Genomic DNA, 14,238 nt, shown 5'->3' with positions numbered 1-14,238 from the left:
TTGTCCAACAGGGCATTTCACTGGACTGGGGTTCCATGGAGCACACTTCAGTCTATCTCCTCACACTACTTCGGTCTCCAGGGAGAAGGGGTAGACAGAGAGAGCAGATATGGAAGCCCAGTTTGAGATCTGAGCCTCTACCTCAGACAGACCCCTTTGCAGAGAACCCTGCTCACCCCTAAGTAGGTGTGCTCAGTGGTTAGGGCATGAGTAAGTGCCAGCGTCACCAAAACCTGATAAGGAGTACGGATCCAAGAGCACTAATTTCACTTCGGAGAAAGAAAAATCATCTTGGAGTTTTGCTGCTGGGCTGGCACTCAGAAGGCCAGGGATGAAGGAAGAGCCAGTGCTGAGAGCAATCCTGCTGGTTAAGATACAATCTTCAGTCCACTGCTCTCTGGCTACCTGGATGAGGTACCCAAATCCAGGGCCATACAAAGGAAGGGCCTCCCTAATGAATATTTAGTAAATGCCCATTCTTTCCCTGCCATTCAAGGCCAAGCAGCATACCCAACACCCAGGACTTTTCATCTCTCATTTTATTTCAAGAACCTCTATTTGAAGCCTTTTTGGAAAATTCTGGTTCCTATTAGACAGGCTTCTCTCTGAGTTTTTAAACAAACGATTGCTCACTGAAGGCTGCCCACCTGGAGGAGCACTTGGGCCCAAGAGCTCAGGTGACTACACACGGCTACACATCGTGCTCAGACTTTTCCATCTAGCCAGTGACCCAAAGAGAATGAAAACCAACCATGTTTCTTGTTCTGCGTTATTTATTACTTAAGTTAGCATACATTAAGGCCAGCCAGAACATAGTAGGCATATAGCTGTGCCTATTGTGACATCACACTAAGAAAATAGTTTTCCACGTTGCATTTCAATTGCAGTAACACCATCCTGGAAGAAAGACGTCCCCTCAAGCCAAAGCTGTCTATATAAGATAGGAGGGTTTTAGAGGCTGTTTCCCAAAGATTCTTTGTTCTTTTTTAAAGCAACCCCTTGATGCAAGGAGTGTCTCCCAGCCCCAGGAAAAGGAAGCGAGGCCCGAGGCATGGGGTTTAAAATTACACTTCAGAGAGGAATTGACTTCTTGCCATTTCATGCAACATCAAAGTGACTGTCCCTTTGGACAAATACCAGCCACAGTTGGCACTAACGTCCCCACAGCTCAGGGCAGCGTCAAGATTTTGACTCTGGTTTCACTCTTCTTGGTGGCAAGCAATGCCCTCAAGTCACCAGCACCAAAGTGTTCTAAGTACTAGCTAAGTATATCTTGCCGTCCACGTGGCACGCCTTTCATAATGGCCCAGGCATCAAAGGGAAATGCACTCGAATCCACAATGACGCGAGGTAGATGGAGAAACATGGCGATCGAGGGGGTGCTCCACCAGCCCCTGTCCATCATCAGCTCCCTTCCAGACCTGTTGCTGCCCGTCTCAAAAGCTCAAGAACCGCACAGTACAGTTGTCAACAGGCAGTGCCCCGCGCAGGAGTCAGCACACATGATGGACATGCAAGTAACAAAGTTTTTCCAAATACCTTTTCCCCCATAATAAAATAATTTTAATAAAAACATAATTTAAAGGAAGTGTCAAAAGCTGAGTGTAAAATCAAAGCTGTAAACTAATAAAGTTCGAAGATTCTCTTGAAGAATCACCCCTGTTTGAAAAAATAAAAAACATTTTAGTAATTATGTGATGTCTGTTAAGGTAGAAATATTAGGAGTTACAGTCAGCTGCCGGGGAAACTATTCCTGCTTTTTGCTGATGAACAGGAGTGAAACCTTGTGTGAATTAAGCAGAAGCTAAAGCTGGATTCCTACCTAAGCGCACACACTCTCAAGATCTTACTCAGCGCCTGCCTCCGCCCTCACACAGGCTTCTCTTCCCACACACCCAGCTCTTAACAGTGCCACCGACAGGCACTCTCTACCTAGTGAGGCAGTTAGAATTCCCATATTATCAACCAAGTAACTGATTCCCTTACTGTTAATGTTTCCTTTCTCTTTGTATCAGTTGCTTAGACTATCAAATATCTGCAATAACTAACTATCTGGTCAAGGGGATTAGTGAGTTCATTTAGTGACATGCTTACCTGGCTCAAGAGTAAGCAACCAGTGTCTTCCTCCTGATACTAACCTACGTCTCCTACCCACGTAAGGTTATCCCGGGCCCAGTGGCTAATCACAAGGCAGAAGGGAAAACATGTCGATCGTGTGAGCACGTAGCACACAGCAGCACAGTAAGAGGCCCGAGGGTGGGTGGAGCAAGGTGTGCGGGATTCACGAGGCCTGTTGTTGTTGTTATTTGCTGTCCAGTTGGACCCAACTCATAGCGACCCCTCCTTGGGTTTCTGAGGCGGTATCACTATGGAAGCAGATTGCCCAACCTTCCTCCCGAGGAGTGGCTGGTGGGTTTGAACCTCCAGCCAAAATTATGGTTAGCAGTCAAGGGCCTTAGGCACTGTGCTACCAGAGCTCCCTCACGGAGGCCTACGTACCCAAAAAGAGCCCTGGTGGGGCAGTGGTCTACCTCCATAAAGACGACAGCCTTGGAAACTTGATGGGGCAGTTCTACTCTGCCCTATAGAGTCGTTATAAGTCAGAATCAACTCCACAGCAACGTGTGTACTGCTCATGCCTTGGGACAGTAATGTTTTACCTGTGGTTTAACCTCCCACACTGTGAGGCCACACCCATAAACGTGGTTCTTTCAGAGCCCACAGACTCCTGCCTGACACCCCAACTCCCTTTGGATGCCCTCACCAGCAGACACTTATCTTCTGCTGACACTATCCAATCAGTTCATCTTAGTAAGATTTGCTACAACTCCTGGCACTGCCTAGTTACTGCACATTACAAATTTATAAACCCTGTCACTATAAAAGGAGCTCTGGTGGCACCATGGTTTAAAGCATTTGGGCAGCTAACCTAAAGGTGGTGGTTCAACCAGCCACTCCGTGGGAGAAAGATGTGGCAGTCTGCTTCCATAAAGATTTACAGCCTTGATACCGCAGAGGGCAGTTCTACTCTGTCCTAAAATGTCACTATGAGTTGCAATCAACTCGATGGCAGTGGGTTAAGTTTTGTCACTATAGAGAAGTCGGTTCAGTGATTGTTTGGATTTTGAAGGATTTACAGAATAAACAGCAACCAACAGACACTTTATAAGCAGTATCAGGTTTAAAACGCTTTCTGATGAAAACCTGAGGCTTTGCAAAAATGACAAACGCCATGTCACCCTTGTCACTTCCTTCAGAATCTTTCAAGTTTATGGCCAAGTAAAATAACAAGGGTCAAAGAATCTAGCTCCCCTAGAACTGATTAGACTGGCACCAGCATGTAGCAATCAGGAAACGAGGCAACAGTACAAATCAGTCGAGAAAACAAACTTCCCAGTGACTGGTGTCCTCCCTCACCAGAGTCCCTGGCGTGAAGGTGCAATGTAAGTTAGAGGAGGGGTCCTCTCCCCTCACTCCCAATGGGGGGGGTGCATGTCACTCATCTGATGCCACTTTAGTTATCAACTTTCAGAATTAAACTTCTATGATTACCTTGTAATCCGCATATGTTGCCACCACTTAAAGAAACAATACTAAAAGCTTAAAAAATATCACTTACGTTACCAGATTCAGTCATGATTTATTGATGGAAATTTCAGTTCAGTGATTTCAGAGTCAGGGGAACTGCTTCCACTCCTGTCGCTGTAGGTGTCCCTGTAGAAGTCACATGGTTTATTCATTGTCTCCCACCAAAAACTCTACTTCCCTGTCCTTGTAGCCACCATTATTACTCCAAGGACCACTGTCTGTACACAGCAGGATTAGAAAGACTCCTTACTACATTACATAGTTAGCATGAGGCTGTAGGGGGATTTTCTTCTAATTACTAAAGATACACATTCAATTTAAACTTCAATCATGATTCCCTAACCACCAACTCAGAGAAAGTAACTGGCTTCCATTAAAGGTAGCAACAGGGTAGGATCCACACCCTGGGAAAAACCACAGCCCCTAGCATGGGCCGCGGGGTCATGTGATCAGGCCAGCACCTGGGGAACCCAGATGCTGCAGGAGGGACACCTGGCCCATCAGCCCAGGGCGGGAGAGGCAGGGGCGGCACAGCAGCAGCCTGAGTAAAGCCTCGCAACGGACACACACGTGTAAATGAGAGGAGGATCACATGACATGCTGCCCAAGGACCCTCTGTAGGAACGACTTCTGGGTTCCCAGGGCTTTTCTCATTAATGGTCATGTGATTCCTCATGACAATGGACTGAAAGAAGCCCTCGTGGAATAGTGGTTAAGCACTCGGCTGCTAACCAGAAGGTCGGTGGTTCGAACCCACTAGCCATTCTGTGGGAGAAAGATATAGCCTGCTTCTGTAAAGATTTACAGCCTGGGAAACCGTAGGGAGAAGTTCTGCTCTGTCCTACAGGGTCATTATGAGTTGGAATCAACAAGGGCAGTGGGTTTGGGTTTTGGTTTTTTAAAGGACTGGAGAAGATGAGAAGCTGGTGACTGAGTAACCAGTGACCCCCACCTGGGCGAGAGCCGGCAGCCTTTCTGGAGGAAATGTGGGAGCCTCCCTACAGAGGCCAGGAGGAGGCCAAAGTAGGGCGGGGAAGGCTTGATAGGTCTGGACAGGAACTCAGGGTGGTACTGAACCCCAACAAAAAAAGGATGATCTGAAACAGAAATTCAAAAGGAACAGCTCCATTATGAATGTTATACACAGAAAGTAACTAGCATGAAGACAATCTTGTTAAATTTTCCTATTTTCATCAATCAATCCTAAATTATTCAAAAATAACTTCTTAATTTGGATCTAGGTAAAAGGTCACCCCAAAATACCAAGAGACTTACACCTTTTCCTCCAGCCAAAGGGTCTCCTCTCACAGTCCCCATTCCCTGCTTCCCTAGCTCCCATGACTTCTAAAGGACTAGGTCACGCAGTTCCTATGAGGTTTGAAGGGGCTTCATACCAAATCCACCCTTTCATTTCAGAATGAGAAACTGAGACCCAGAGGTTGAACAACTGCCAAGGAAAACCATGGTACAAGGATGAACCCCAGACTCCAGACACCAAGGCCATACTCCTCACAAGACAGTGCTGCTTCCTAATTCTGTCAGGTCACGGACAACACCTTACATTCTTGTATTTCCCCATGTGCCAAGATAACTCGCTACATTTTCCATTAAATACAACTGCCCAAGTAATCACCTTCCAACTCCACAATTTCCATTCTCTCTCCTTCAACATCCTGGCCAACAAACTTCAAGCCTTGCTCTTCCAAACACTTTTTCAAGACTGGATTTACCTGTTGAAGTATGAAAAATAATTGTGCTGACCTCTTAGCTTACTGAGTTTCCAGAGTAACAGAAAGAACCTTTTAAAGGTCACAAGGCTCAATCCTCACCTCAAATCTGTGGCGGTGCCTCTCCTCCAAGAATTCCGGATCTCCGTAGAGCTTTCCTGGCAAACAAGCAGGTGATGAACTTTAATTTTATCACATAACATGTTCACAACCACACCCTGCTTCCCACTCTTTGTTTTATCATCTAACAGCCAGCCATTGTGAAGGCTACTTCCATGATTGTCCTACCAACCACATCACCAGCTTTTACAGCACAGTTTAGACTAATTCTTGAGCTTCTGACTCCTCCGGAGCACTCTAAGGAAAGTGGTAACAGACACACACTTTTCCCCCCCACCCTCAAACACATGATCACTAAAGTACAAAGCACTGTTCTGCTGGAAACTGCTTTGGAAAACAAATTAGAGTGGACCAAAAAGCCGAAACCCTGAGAGGGACCTGGGAAGGCAGACATTTTAAGAGCTACACAGATGACCCTCAGGGCCAGGTCCTTGCAGTTCAGGCCCCAGTGCCTCACAGCCATCAAAGGTGGCAGGTAGCTATGGGTGACCGAGCACTGCAGCTGCACACGGGCTGCTTTACTGACTCAGTCAGTCACCTGGTGACAGCTCCAAACCAAAGAGCATTAGAGTTGAAAATGTCAGGACTCGAAGATCAACTACTCAAGCGATTCTCAAACGATGCTGCTACGAAGCCCCTAAACAGACACAGGGCTGACTGCTGGCAGACTAAGGTAGAATTTCCCAGTGGGCAAGAAAAAAAATCTGGCTAATAGAATAGTTTTCTTAAATATTTTCCTCCTCCAATTTGCTCTATAATTTTAGCACTTATTAGTATACTGAAGGAGCTCTGGTGGCATAGTGCCTAAGACATCTGACTGCTAACCATAATGTTGGTGGTTCAAACCCACCAGCCACTCCACGGACACAAGACTGAGCAATCTACTTCAATAAAGATTTACCACCTTGGAAGTCCAATAGGGGCCGCTACGAGTCAGAACTGGCTCAATGGCAGTGAGCATTAGTACACTGTTATAATAAAATCTATTTAGATGGGACCCATATGACATTGCCATGTTTTGGGATGGATACGATCACATATCAGCAATTTCAAACAGTTCAACCTACTAGTATAACGAAGTAACAGATTACAATGAATTTAACCTAACTGCCTCACTATAGTAAATTGTCCATAATCAAGTGCCCCAGGTCCCTGTCTGCATAGCCAGTTATCTTTTCCAGACCCACATAGCTGCTCTGCCTATCTATCACAGTGCACTCTAAAAGAGCAATAAGAGCCCTAATATATGGCATAAATAGACTATCAAGCATAACCCAAAAATGCACAAACAGCATAAGAGAAACTAGATGAATGGGAGCTTCTCAAAATTAAATTTTTATGTGCTTCCAAAGACCTCTCCAAAAGAGTCAAAAGGAAACCTACAGATTGGGAAAAATATCTGGCAATGACATATCTGACAAGGGACTTATCTCTAAAATTTATAGAAAACTCCAACACCTCAATAAACAAAAAGACAAACAATCCAATTAAAAAATGGGCAGAAGACATGAATAGACACTTCACCAAGGATATTCAGGCAGTCAACAAATATATGAAGAAATACTCACAATCATTAGCCATTAGAGAGATGCAAATCAAAACAACAATGAGATACCATCTTGCACCAGCACTGGTAGCAAAGTTCAACAAGACAGAAAATAAGAAATGCTGGCGAGGATGTGGAGAGATTGCGACTCTCAAACACTGCCGGTGGGACTGTAAAATGGTACAACCACTGTGGAAAGCAGTATGGCAATTCCTTAAAAAGTTAGAATTAGAAATACCATTTGATTCAGCCATTCCATTACTAGGTACAGGTCCTAAAGAAGTGAGAGCCATGACAAGAACAAACATATGCACACCCATGTTCATTGCAGCACTATTTACAATAGCCAAAAGATGGAAACAACCCAGGTGTCCATCAACTGAGGAATGGATAACCAAACTATGGTACATACACACAATGGAATACTATGCAACCCTAAAGAATAACCTAGAATGTGCAAAACACCGCATAACGTGGATGAACTTGGAGGACACTATGCTGAGTGAAATAAGTCAGTCACAGAAGGGCAAATATTGTATTAGTCCGTAATTGTAAAAGTCAAGGAAAGGTTTATCTACGGAAGGAAATTTTCTTTGTTGGTTACCAGGGGTAGGAGGGGAGGGGAGGGAACACTGTTAGATAGGTAGAGATGAGTATTGATTTGGGTGACGGGAAGGGCAATGTACCAAATGTGAGTGATAAACATAGTGGCACTGAGGAAAAGGAAGACATAGAGATGGGAGGTACAGACAACCAAGACAAACCCTTTTGCACACATAGTACTGCACTGTCAGTGAAGGCAAACGGGGTATACGGGTGGATAGATGGGTGGACAGGAGGAATGCTTAGGTAGGTCTATGCAGGTGGGAGTGTGCCCATGACCACGTATAAGGTTGGCAGACAATGGTTCTACAAGTGTATGTGTATGTTCTGTAAGAATTCCCAGGTATATAGTAGAGCTGACAAGGGACAAGGTTGTAGTCACTTCTTTGTCACAGCCAGCTACCCAGAGGGACCGAGTAGTTGGACCTGTGGGCTTGGGACCATGGTCACAGGGGACATCAAACTCAATTGGCGTAACATACTACACAAAACATTGTTCCACCTCCTACTTTGGCGGGTAGTGACTGGAATCTTAAAAGCTCAGAAGCCATCTAGATGCAACAATGGGTCTCTCCTCACCCAGAGCAAAGAAGAATGAAGAAAACCAAAATTCATGGAAATAAATAGTCCTAGTGACTGGTACACCATGCAGTCCTCAGCCTATATGACTATGAGACCAGAAGAGCTAGATGGTGCCCGGCTACCACTGTCAACCACTCAGAGGGGGATCTATGTAGGAGATCCTGGATAGAGAGGGAGAACAATGTGGAAAACTCAAAATCATTTGGGGGGGAAAAAAGGGGGGGGGGACCAGGTATGCTGGTCTGATAGAGCCTGGTGGAACCGCTGAGACTATGGCCCCTAGCTGCCCTTCAGGTCTGGAATTGAACCCACACCTGTGGTTTCCAGCCAAACAAAAGACAGGCATACGAGTTGAATATTTACCTGCAGCAGATATACTCCTTGGAGAGAACAATCATGGGAGAAAGAAGGGCTGCTAATGCACTAGGAGATAGCTCAGGGGGCAGGAGTGCATGGAGGGATGGACACAGGGAAGAGGTAACTATCAGGAGGAAGTGGGAGGGGAGCTGTGGCATTGTGGTAAATTGTAGTCAATGTCACGAGACAAAGTATATGTGAACTGCTGTATGGAAAGGAAATTTGCTCTGTAAACTTTCACCCAAATCACAATGAAAAAAATAAAAGAGCAATAATATAAGGGAATAAAAAGAACTTTACAAGCAAGAACAAAACCAAAAAAGCCAGCCTGGCCCTTCAGAGCCACAGCATCACCGAGACAGGAGTCCCAGATGTGCTGAGCTGAAGGTCCAGGCTGGCATGAGGCAGCTCTTACTCATGACTGAGTTCTTGGTCTGGAACAGGGTCCTCCTCTTGCCCAGCCTCATCGTTCCGCCCATCTGCCCAGGATTGTGTTCTGGCATGTCTATGACCTGGAGGTATTCAGAAGACAAACATGGAACAACCAAACTCTGCTTGTGTGATGAGACAGACTGCCTCGTCGAACAATCTAAGCCAGAGAGGGGATCTATTTCCCAGCCTTTCCTTATGTTAGATACTTTGTCACAAGAGACACTGCCCCCCATTGTCATGTTTAAACCTTTGCTGGGTAGAGGATTCACATTTCATCAGTCTGTCATCAGGGTCTGCAGAACTGGACACAGCTCCCTCAACACTGTACAGTAGAAGGAGTCTAAAACTAACCAATTGCCTTTGAGTTGATTCAGACTCATGGTGACTCTGTGTGTCACAGTAGAACTCAACTCTATAGGGTCTTCAATGGCTGGTTTTCTGGAAGTAGATTACCAGGCCGTTCTTCCAAGGCACTTCTGCGTGGACTTGAACCACTAACCTCTCAGTCAGCAGCTATGTCTGTCAGCCGCTTGTGCCTCCAGTATAACACTATGTATGTTACACTATAACATGTCTGTCTCCTCCACTAGATGATGAGCTGCTCAAAGGCAAGGATGTTCATCTCGGGTTGGCTGTGGAGCAGGCTAGCAGCCAGCAGGAGCTTGGCAAACATCTATGGAAGGGACGACTGAAGGAGTAGGTGGGCCATGGTATTCCAGCAACTGTGCTCCAGCTCCCCTCACATGCCAGTGCTCCTCCAAGCACCTGCTGACTTTACGGACCTGCTCTGTGTCCTGCTTCCCCCCACCCCCACCTCAAGGAGCCACACATAAATGCCAATACTTTCCTCCTCTGAAAGTCTTAGTATTCTCAAAGCCCAGCAGATACACCCTGATGCTGCTAAAGTTCTGTGAGATCAAGAACCTCCCTGTTTTATTACAGTGTCCTTACTATCAAAAACAGTCCCAAGTGATATTTATTGAATGCTGAAAAAAACTAAATGCTCTCTACATGTCTGTCATCCCTGGGCTAATAATTCAGAATTGAATAATGACATTGTCCCTTCTCCCATGAGCCTTACCAACCCAGCAGGCTGAGCAAGGCCACACTCCTCTAGCAGATTAAACACAAAGTATGTTGCTGTTGAAGGAGCCCTGGTAGCACAGTGGTTAGGCACTCAGCTGCGAACAGAAAGGCCCATGGTTCGAACCTATCAGCTCCTCCATGGGCAAAAGATGTGACAGTCTATTTGTATAAACATTTACAGCCTTGGAAACCCTACGGGGTGGTTCTATTCTGTCCTATAGGGTCACTAAGGGTCAGAAGTGAGTTGATGGTAAGAAGTTTGGGTTTTTTGTGTTTGTTTATGTTGTTGCTGTTAGTTGTCATCAGATCACTACAGACTCATGAGGACTCCATGTGTGCACAACAGAACTGCTCCAGAGAGTTTTCAAGGCCATGACCTTTCAGAAGCAGATTGCCAGGCCTGTCTTCTGAGTCTCCTCTGGGTGGGATGAACTCCAAACTCTCATCTAGTAATCGAGCACTTAACCATTTGTACCACTGCGGCAAGGAGGCCTGTCCAGAAAAGCTTTGGTTACCGTTCAACAAATCAGTATTACATTCCAGCAGTCTCTTAAAAATATCCCTATCTCCTAAGGTTGTTGAGATTATATGAATTAATATTAAAAAAGTGAAGAGAACAGTGCCTTGCACATATATACACACACACACGCACACATTAGGTGCTGCTGAGTCGGCCCTTGCTCACAGTGACACTGTGTACAACAGAACAAAACACTGCTCTGTCCTGACCAGCCTCACAATTCTTGCTATACCTGGGCCCACTGCTGCAGCCACTGTGTCCGTCCATCTTGTTGCGGGTCTTACCCTGACCCTCCTCTTTGTGAAACATGATATCCTTCTCCAAGGAATGGTCCCTTCTGACAATATGAGTAGGTGAGACCATGTCTGGCCATCTGTGCTTCCAAGCAGCATTCCAGCTGCACTTCTTCCAGGAAAGATTTATTCATTCTTCTGGCAGTCCATGGTACTTTCAGCATTCTTCGCCAACACAACTCAAAAGTATCAACTCTTCTTCGGTCTTCCTTATTCACTGTCCAGCTTTCACTGCATATGAGGCTACTGAAAACACCATAGCTTGGTCTTCAAAGAGACATCTTTGCTCTTCAGCACTTTAAAAAGATCTTTTGCAGCTGATTTGCCCCATGCAATACGTCATCTGATTTCCTCACTGTTGCTTCCATGGGTGCTGACTATGGAACCAAATAATATGAAATCTCTGACAACTTTAATCTTTCTCCATTTATTGTGATGCTGCTTATTAGTCCAGTTATGAGGATTTTCATTTTCTTTATGTTGAGGTGTAATCCATACTGCAGGCTGTAATCTTTATAGAAGCAGACTGTCACAAGTTAAGTGCTTCAAGTCATCTTCACTTTCAGCAATAAAGGTTGTGTCGTCTGTATAGCACAGACACGTATAAGTGGACATGTAAGTGCTTATATAAGTGTTTCATACCAGTATTATTACAAAGCGCTCCTGGGAGCTGAGAGGAGCTGGGATGGACAATTACTTTAATCGGAATCCCCCTAGTTGGCTATGATCATATCCCTCTTAAAGTTTCTGTGGCATGTGGGAAGAGTACTGAAAAATTATATGATGGAAAATAAAAGTTCTTCCTGTCCAGTAAGCCTAAATGAGCAAACTTCAGGGTTCTTCTGGGATGGTTCCAAGTGGCCTCCTTTCCTGTCTAACCACACAATCACTTCCATAAATGGCCCTTGCACAGTTTCTAAGTCATACCGAGATTCAAACACTTGACTCACCACAGGGTGACTTGTCTTAGGGTCAAACTCCGTAGAATTGGCATCTGAAAAGTCAAAATACTTGTGTTAGGAAAATAGTTAGAAACAAAACATTATTCAATAGTTTCATTCCTAAGCTCTAAATCACAGCTTCCCTCCTCAGTTTAAAATCATACAATGATTAGAACAAAAACTAGGGGCAGCATTTTTAAGACTTGAAATACTCAACACACAAACTCAGGTCAGTTGTTCCTACTGAATTGGTATCTCCCTGGGAAGTCAAACAGTGCAAAATGGGGAAACCAAACCCAAGGGCATAACCCAATCATCTTTATTTAGGTAATGCACCTTTGTGACAGATCTTCTATTACTGTCTTAATTTTTTCACTTTTTGTCTCAGACTCTCTCTCCAAGATGGGCAAGTACTATTTCATCTGTATTTCTTTCATCCTCAGCATCCAAGAGGTTGCCTTATTCACGTGCCTTGTTTGATAGTAAAATCAGAAACAAACTGATTTCAAAATCCAAGTAACTTTTCCATTCTTTACTGATTTACCATCTAACCATAAGTAAAACCACGAAAGGCTAACCGGAAAAGAACCAATTTCCTGTACCGGTGCCTGCTTCTTTCTTTGTGAATGGTAGGACGGCTCCCCTCCTGGCCTGAGTTAGAGCCAAGTCACAAACGAAGGGCACATTCATCCCCAGATCACTCACCGATTTGGGAACCTGAGTGTAAGGCAGGGGCATCATGGCTGGGAAGGGCCCAGGGTGCCCAGAAGTCTAGCTCTTGGGTGGTGGGTGGTAAGACAGTACCTGCCAGGAGCTAAGAAGCCAGAGACCAAAGGACATGCTGCTAAATGGAGGTACTGTCCCCTCATGGTTAATCCGCAGAAAAAATGCAAAATGGGAACCCAGCCCTAACAGCAAGCCGACCATATGAGAATCACCTGCACTTTGTAAAGCCAGTATATTCCTTCTGGTTGCTTTGTTTATTTTTCTTAGAACTTACAAGATCTCTCTGAAAATCCAGCATTTGCTAGTGAGGCTAAAAAGAACAAAGGGGCTGTGGCAGATGGTAACATCAGTGGGCCCACGAAGCACACACCTGTGCAGTCCCTGTCCACACTGACTGTGGGTTTAGCCATGTGACTTGCTTGTGTGTTGGGTTGGTCATTTTGGAAGCCTGCCACCATGTTGTGAAAAAGCTTGGGCTGAACTAGCAAATGATAACCTGCTGCACAGGAAGACCAGCTCGAGGTCCCTGGCCGAACGGAGGGCAGGAGTGATCACAGACACACCATGGGAAGGAAAGAAACTGCCCCGCCGAGTCCAGTCAACCGAGAGAACACAGAGACACTAAGTCATCGCTGTGTGAAGAGCTGGCATTATAGAGCAGCTCGTATATGCCTGTCAGGGTGCTGAGGACTAATTTACATGAATTATTTCACTTACTTTTATACAGTCAGGTGAATTAGGTGCTATTGTTAGCCTCGTTTTATAAGGGGGAACAAAAAAGGGCCCAGAGAAGATAAGGGGGCAGGGCAACTAGAGTACTGGAAATGGAACATAATAAACAGAATGCTGACACATTGTGAAAAATTAACTAATGTCCCTGAACAATTTGTGTGGAAATTGTCAAATGGGAATCTAACTTGCTGTGTAAACTTTCACCAAAAGCACAATAAAATATTAAGAGAGGGGGAATAAAAAATAATAAAAGGCCCAAAAAAACTAAAACAAAAAACCAAACCAACTCACAGCAACCCCCATTGGGTTTCTAAGGCAGTAAATCTTTAGGGAAGTACATTGCCCAGTTGGCCTTCTGCAGAGTGGCTGATGGGTTTGAACTGCCAACCTTCTGGTTAGCAGTCAAATGCTTTAGGCACTGCACTACCAGAGCTCCTTTTAATTTGCTTCAAGTCACCCAATTATCACTTTCTTTGAAGTCTGAATTTAAGCCCAGGTTTGACAGCTGCAGAGCCCACAGTGATTCCGGGGCAGAAAGCTGGGCCGCATGCTTGGCTCCTCCTTTCTGTCCTATTAGCTTTAAGGGGCTGTAAACACAGTAGCCCCTTCCCCCATTACTACCCTCCACCCCATCCTGTACCCAGCAAGGCACTGAGAAACCAGGCCTCTTCCCCTCCACTGGTCACAATGCCTAATGTAGAACAGGCTTCCTTCCCACGCTTCCAGGCAAAACGTATGTGAAAACATAGAGTGGTCTCATACAGTGGACCATATGGTGATCTATTAGTCACAAACTTTTAAAGGGACACTTACCTTGCCATCCCAGCACATTTCTTGAGAACTCAACCACTGCCAGCTGCATTCCTAAGCACACACCTTCCAAGCAGAGGAGAAAAATCAGTGAACCACTGAAAAGACAGTTCCCACGTTTCTTACCAGGCTGCTGTGGACTTCGTGGCCCATTTGTTCACAGAACTACAATCGC

General features: G+C 45.2%; 1 protein-coding gene across 1 annotated transcript in view; it reads right to left on the bottom strand.

Moving 5' to 3' along the window:
* Positions 1-3,629: 3,629 nt before the first annotated feature.
* CTPS1 (CTP synthase 1) overlaps positions 3,630-14,238 on the bottom strand; it is a 38,788-nt gene continuing 28,179 nt past the window's right edge. Inside the window, exons 11-17 of the mRNA XM_007952711.2 lie at positions 14,067-14,129; positions 11,805-11,848; positions 8,939-9,035; positions 5,418-5,473; positions 5,222-5,318; positions 4,541-4,685; positions 3,630-3,714 (exon numbers count right to left, since the gene is read on the bottom strand). Coding sequence (XP_007950902.1) covers positions 3,630-3,714; positions 4,541-4,685; positions 5,222-5,318; positions 5,418-5,473; positions 8,939-9,035; positions 11,805-11,848; positions 14,067-14,129 — 587 coding nt within the window. The remainder of the gene's footprint in view (positions 3,715-4,540; positions 4,686-5,221; positions 5,319-5,417; positions 5,474-8,938; positions 9,036-11,804; positions 11,849-14,066; positions 14,130-14,238) is intronic.

The sequence above is a fragment of the Orycteropus afer genome, unplaced genomic scaffold (genome assembly GCF_000298275.1).
Source record: "Orycteropus afer afer isolate SDZICR_OR568_19922 unplaced genomic scaffold, OryAfe1.0 scaffold00355, whole genome shotgun sequence".
Taxonomy (NCBI): domain Eukaryota; kingdom Metazoa; phylum Chordata; class Mammalia; order Tubulidentata; family Orycteropodidae; genus Orycteropus; species Orycteropus afer.
Note: the sequence above shows the minus strand (reverse complement) of the source record. Positions and strands in the feature narration are given on the sequence as shown.